Source organism: Nematolebias whitei, chromosome 9 (genome assembly GCF_014905685.2).
Source record: "Nematolebias whitei isolate Nwh7 chromosome 9, NemWhi1, whole genome shotgun sequence".
NCBI lineage: Eukaryota > Metazoa > Chordata > Actinopteri > Cyprinodontiformes > Rivulidae > Nematolebias > Nematolebias whitei.
In genome coordinates this window covers 41,460,491-41,466,490 of record NC_056506.1, presented here as the reverse complement: position 1 = coordinate 41,466,490, position 6,000 = coordinate 41,460,491, and the positions used below count along the sequence as shown (strand labels likewise).

At 40.4% G+C, this 6,000-nt stretch overlaps 1 protein-coding gene across 1 annotated transcript in view; it reads left to right on the top strand.

The window, feature by feature from the left end:
- The window catches only part of LOC119415214 (receptor-type tyrosine-protein phosphatase F), a 194,309-nt gene that overhangs the window by 140,463 nt on the left and 47,846 nt on the right, over window positions 1-6,000 (top strand). Inside the window, exons 18-20 of the mRNA XM_037682373.1 lie at window positions 328-575; window positions 2,810-2,888; window positions 4,387-4,611. Coding sequence (XP_037538301.1) covers window positions 328-575; window positions 2,810-2,888; window positions 4,387-4,611 — 552 coding nt within the window. The remainder of the gene's footprint in view (window positions 1-327; window positions 576-2,809; window positions 2,889-4,386; window positions 4,612-6,000) is intronic.

Below are 6,000 nucleotides of genomic sequence, written 5' to 3'. Positions count from 1 at the left end.
ATATATATATATATATATATATATATATAATGTAAAATAATTTTAATTTTCATACCTTTATTTTACCAGGTGAAGTGTTTGAGAATCGGTTCTCTTTTTACAAGCATGACCTGGATATTATAATATTATTACAACCAAATTATTGTAAAAACGATACTGTCAATTCTTGCTTCATACAAAAGGAGCAAAGGTATTTTCAATTGTGAAGAATGATTTGATATGAGCAAGTGTGACACCAGAAAATGTGATGAGACCATTAATGGTTTTAGCTTTTTAGAAGAATGTTCGTGCATTATAGCATCCAGAATAACTGCTGTGTGCTTACAGATTTTGTACAACCAGCAAAGTGTGGAAGTGGAAGGAAACCAGAAGAGGAAGCTGATCACACAGCTGCAGCCAGACACTGACTACTCATTCGCTCTGACAAGCAGGGGCAACATTGCGGGTGGTCTGCAGCAACAGGTGTCCATCCGCACCGCCCCTGACCTGATTAAAACCAAGCCTATCACACATCAAGCTCAAGGTGGCAGGATGAACATCAACCTGCCAAAAGTCCAGACCACCGATCGGGTTAGGTGAGTAAAGAAAGGCTGAACACACTCAGTGAGTCAAGTAATCAATTACAAGTCCAGAAGACATTAAGCCCAAGTTGTTTGTCGTCAGTCTTTTTTTCCTTGTCTGACAATGTGTGAAAGAGAGTAGCTTTAAGTTTGTAGAACAGTGAAGCAGATGTAAGGAGCTAGCACAAACATGTATTAATACTACAGGAATAGGTAATAGTTATTCTATAATTATATATAATTCAATAATTAACCCTTTCTTTATAAACGTAAGCATCACAAATTGCTAAAACGCATAAAACAGTTCATTGTAGATTATAATCTTCCAAATTTCAAAAGTTAAAATATATAAAAATGTTCAAAGTACACACACCTCCATCCATCCATCATCATCTTTACCTGCTTTTTTCATTTTGGGTCGCGGGGGTCACTGGTGCCCATGTCCATCCATCACTGTGCAAGAGGCAGGAGACACCCTGGACACGTCTCCAGTCCATCACAGCGACACATAGAGACCATTCACTCTCTCATTCACACCTAGGGACAATTTAAAGTTACCATTCAGCCTAACATGCATGTTTTTGGTCTGTGGGAGGAAACCGGAGTACCCAGAGAAAACACACACACACAGAGAGAACATGCAAACTCCACCCAGCCAGGATTTGAACCAGGGTAACCTGCTCGCTGAGAGGCAGCAGCTCTACCAACTGTACCACTGTGCTACCATACACACACTTCTCTGGCTTATTATTGTTATTGCTTTTGATAAAAATGGGGGAAGTAAACAAAAACTTAACAGCATTGTCAAATACGATCAATTAGACTCATCATTTAATTGTTTAAAATCTCATTTCTGTTGTGGAAAACAATTGTGTTGCATTTATTTGTGCACAATTACAGATTTGTGCACCTATTTAGGTCAATAACATAATTAGACTGTTTTAGTCATCATTAAAAGTCCACGAAGATGATACAATACAATATTAACAAAAAATCATGACATTACAAAAAGGAATAAAATGAATTAGTGCATGCAGTTAATATTATAGGAACTCAATCTAAAAGGAACCATTTAGTAGATAAAACATACATTATTTGTAAAGTTAAACACACAGAACTGAAAACTGAACAGCTTTTCTAACTCCAGCAGAAGGCCAAATGGTACACTGATCAATACAAAAACCTTTGCTAAAGCTTTAACTCTGACATTTACGTTCAGCTACCTTTAATACAAAAAAGCTGATAATAATTGAGACTTAACTTCAGGTTGAGCTGTGTTATCTTTTGACGTAAATTGTTAAGAGCAGGGTCGTAAGTAAAGCTTTTCCTCCAGGTACACAGGCATGGAGATACTTTGATGTACGCAGAGTGCACAGTGTTGATTGCTAAAAAGATTACAGGGCTGTCAAGGCTGGCTCAGGTCCAGCACAGACTGACAGACGAAGAGTACAGGTGATTGGGGAAGTTGGGGGCTGTGTGTGAGTGTGGTTTTTTTGTGTGTGTGTGTAAGTGTGTACGTGAGAGGAGCCTTGTTATACATGTCTTCTCTCACTCTGAGACTTGAGTGACTGTTGAATCGCAGATCCGAAGCCTGGAAAGAGGAGGAGAAATGCAGCTGCTTCCACTGTCAGCAGTAGCTCGTTTTACAAAATGCCGCAGTGGAGAGAAAAGTTTGAGCTGAGAGAAAACAATCAGGGAGAACATGGGCTTGACAACAAGAGAGAGGGAGAGCCAACACAAACAATTTACACACATTTATTAGTACAGCCTGTACTCACATGCATTCTCATTCATCCACCTAACCACCTTAGTTTGATTGACCCTTCATTCCTAAATGTCTTTCTAATGTCTTTCATTTCCCTCTATTCTGGATTTTATAAACACACACCCGTGCATGCACACACAGCTACTCACATTGCTGCTCTTATTAACCTTAGGAATCCTGTGGGGATTTATATTAGCTGAAGGCTCCCCTCACAGGGATGCCGTTTGTTCCAGTCTACGTGGCAGATGTTCTTAGTGATTAGCCTTTAATTGGAGAATGCAGTGCCAATCTGCTGGTGTTTGACCTTGGACGAAGTCATTTGTTTAGTCAAATCTTGAATTTATCCCACCAAACCTAACAGTAAATGTCTGTGTTCGTGTGCTGACTGGATTATTAATCCACTTAACCCACTTTGAGCTCAACGTGCATTTGTTTTGTTCATTTACACAGGCTTTTTTTTGTTGTTGTTGTTTTTTCTTGGCAGGTGGTACTACATTGTGGTGGTGCCGGTGACTCCATCAACGAGGCGATGGAAGAATCCAGACGAGATGGACCTGGATGAGGTGAGTGCCAAGCAGTGACTGATTGGCTATTGTGCCAGGTCAAGGTTCACAAAAATCATTTTCTGTTCCAACTGGGCAGAGGGAGTCCCTGATAGTAGCTAATTAGCTCTACCCTCCTGGGCTCAGGGAGAAAGAGATTCCAGGGCAGAGAGATTTTAAAGAATGAATCATTCGGGTAGGTGGGGAGGATGCTGATTGGATGCCAGGTCTGCAAACAGTGGCCATCTGTTGAATCAAACAGTTTGTATCTACAGAGGATTGTATTAATGTTGTGTAACAAATGATGTGGAGATCAACTACACTTTGTACAGTACTCTAAATAAATAAAAATGACTGTTCTAAGTTTTACACAATTCATATGAGGATAAATAAGTACAACTTTCCTTATCTTTTGAATAATAGTCCTTTTTCTTCATGAGGAAATTTGAACTAAATGCTAGACTTAAATATTAATAGCAGGATTTTTAAGCAAACTCCAAGGCTTGTTGATTCGAATCGCTATTGTTTAAGCTCCCAGTAGAAATAACAGAGGAGACGGAAAGGGGAAAGCGATGGGACTCCCTGAGTCATTAAACACTGAGCAGGCCATTGTCTCCTCCCTCCAACATAATGATTTAATAAAGCTACATCTGGAGCAGTGCACAAGACATCACTGACAGAAAACAAAATGCTGCTAAAAACACAATGCCACAGTGCTGTGTGCTCCTGCTCATTTATTAACCAGGCTGGCAGACATGCTGAGATTGTGTGCTGGAGCAAGTACTAATTGCTTACTTTGTAGCTTGGCTGCATTGTTTTCTGTTATGTCACTGTGCAAAGGGCATTTTAGCTCACCAGAATCATTATCTCCCATGAAGCCAAAGCCAGTCCTGGACCAACTGAATGAGTCCAAAGGGTTTGTTATTATGAGGAGTTCAGAGTTATAGAAAGTTGGGCATTCAGTTGTTGCTGTGCTAAAATTTGAGGCAGTAATTAGGGATGCACGATATTATAGACATGGTATCGGCCGATATTAGCGATAAAGTTAAATATCGGACATCAGCCATTCCATCAAAATTACTCACTGATATAAAAGGTGCTATATATATATATATGTATATATATATATATATATATATATATATATATAAATTCTACATTTATATAGTGTTACATCATTTTCAGCCCCTTTTTTGGCATCTGCATTTGGCAGCAGGCCAAATTGACAAAGACCATACAGAATAATGTACTTTGTAGTATTTTAATTCCACAGCAGAGAAAGTTATGTAGTCTCTGTAAGTAGGTCTAGGGAAAAATTACTGGTATCGGTTATCTGCCAAATAAGTTTTAACATATCGGATATCGGTCAAAAATCCAATATAATTCATCCCTAGCAGTGATATATTATTTTGGAGCTTTCTTTTGCCTTGGTACATCTCTCTCGTGCTAAGTGTGTGTGTATTTGTGTGTGTGTTGCTATTTTTGACCCAAATGTTTGCCCTTTTTGCCTTTTCCGCAGCTGCTCAGGTCAAGCGATGGTCCAGTCCTGAGGCGCAGACGACACCTTGATTCTTCCAAAGTGTACATTGCTGCCAAATTGGATTCCCTGCCAACCACCTTCACCCTGGGTGATGAGAAGAACTACAATGGCTTCTACAACAAGCCCCTGACCAATCAACAGGAATATCTCTGCTTTGTACTGGCAGTACTCCAATATGAGGAGACAGACAGTGCTGCTAATTACGTAAGTCATAATTTTACTCAGCTGTTTGTCAGAGTAAAGCCTTCACTTGTAATTGAAACCAATTAATTTTACTTGTTCTGTAGTTTTCTTAACAGCTTAGAGCCACCATTAAAACAATTGTAGCTTGTACTGATAACGCCCTTATCAGTTGACAGTAACATCAGAGGTCCAACTCTGTCGTTTCTGCAGTCAGCAGGGGCACACACAGATGTCTTAACAATGCTAATACAAGACTTTGGGCTTTTTAAGTGAAGGCACTGTGCACTTGTCAAGCAGCACTAACATGAAGGCCCATCTCTCTATGGGATGGTCTGGGCTAAACTTCACTGCAGGAGGAATGAGAGTCTGCGATTGCTCTGGGCTCCTACACTACCCGGGACATGCATATTCAGTAGCAGGGCCCTCGGCAACCAGAAAAGGGAGAGAGTGCGAGTGCTCTATGTCTGAAACCAAATTGTAAACTTTTCACCTATTTCTTTCTCTTTACTCCTGCCTTTGAGCTCTTTTTCCTTTTTCTTTGCATCTCATTCCCTCTCCACATCCTTCTCGACTGTGAAGACAGCAGAGGAGATTGATTAGTGCAGCTGGAGTTAAGAGAGAGACGAGGGCCTGGTCACAGGGCCAAGAGAGTCTGTAAAGCAGGCCTGATTCCCCTGAAATGCTACTTTGCATGTCCCCAAAGCCCCTCCTCTCCCAGTAATCCCTCACTCCTCCACTTTGAGATGGGGATGGATGTGCAAAGGAAGCCATGCTGGGCAGCTATGATATAGTTGACTTCAAAGAAGATGCCTAAATCCCATCGCTGCACAAGACTCTCATTGTACCTGCATGTTGGATCACTGCAGCTCAGAACTGGTCTCCTTCTGTACACTTCCTGTTCTTAAGAAGCACTATCCACTTTTTGAACTGGATTGCTTTATCTAACCAAACCTTACTCACAGGGTGTGTCAGTAAATTTAACATTTTCCTTGAGGCCTGATTGCATAAGGTTCATGCAAATTGCATGCCTTGTTTCCCGAATGTGATAGTTTTGTTAAGAGGTCTTCTTTACTTTGGTTCACTGCAAATACTCCACAAATACAGTTTGATTCACTGGATTGCCACTTTGCCATTGATAAGTGTGACTCTCGTCTTATCAGTTCTTCTCAGCTGTTGGTGATTTGCCACGGTAAGGTGTTTCTCCGCTCTGTGGGCGAGATCGTAACTGGTCATTGTGTTCGACCCACTCTGCCCATTGTTTGTGCACTCAGGAAGGACAAAAATTAGTTTTTACTTTAGCGTGTCTTGTAATATAACTGTAGCAGCATTGTGCTTTCACAGAAAATCTTTGAAACATCATGTCTTTGGTTAAAGAAATACAACAGAGGATCTAATATGCACACATTTTAA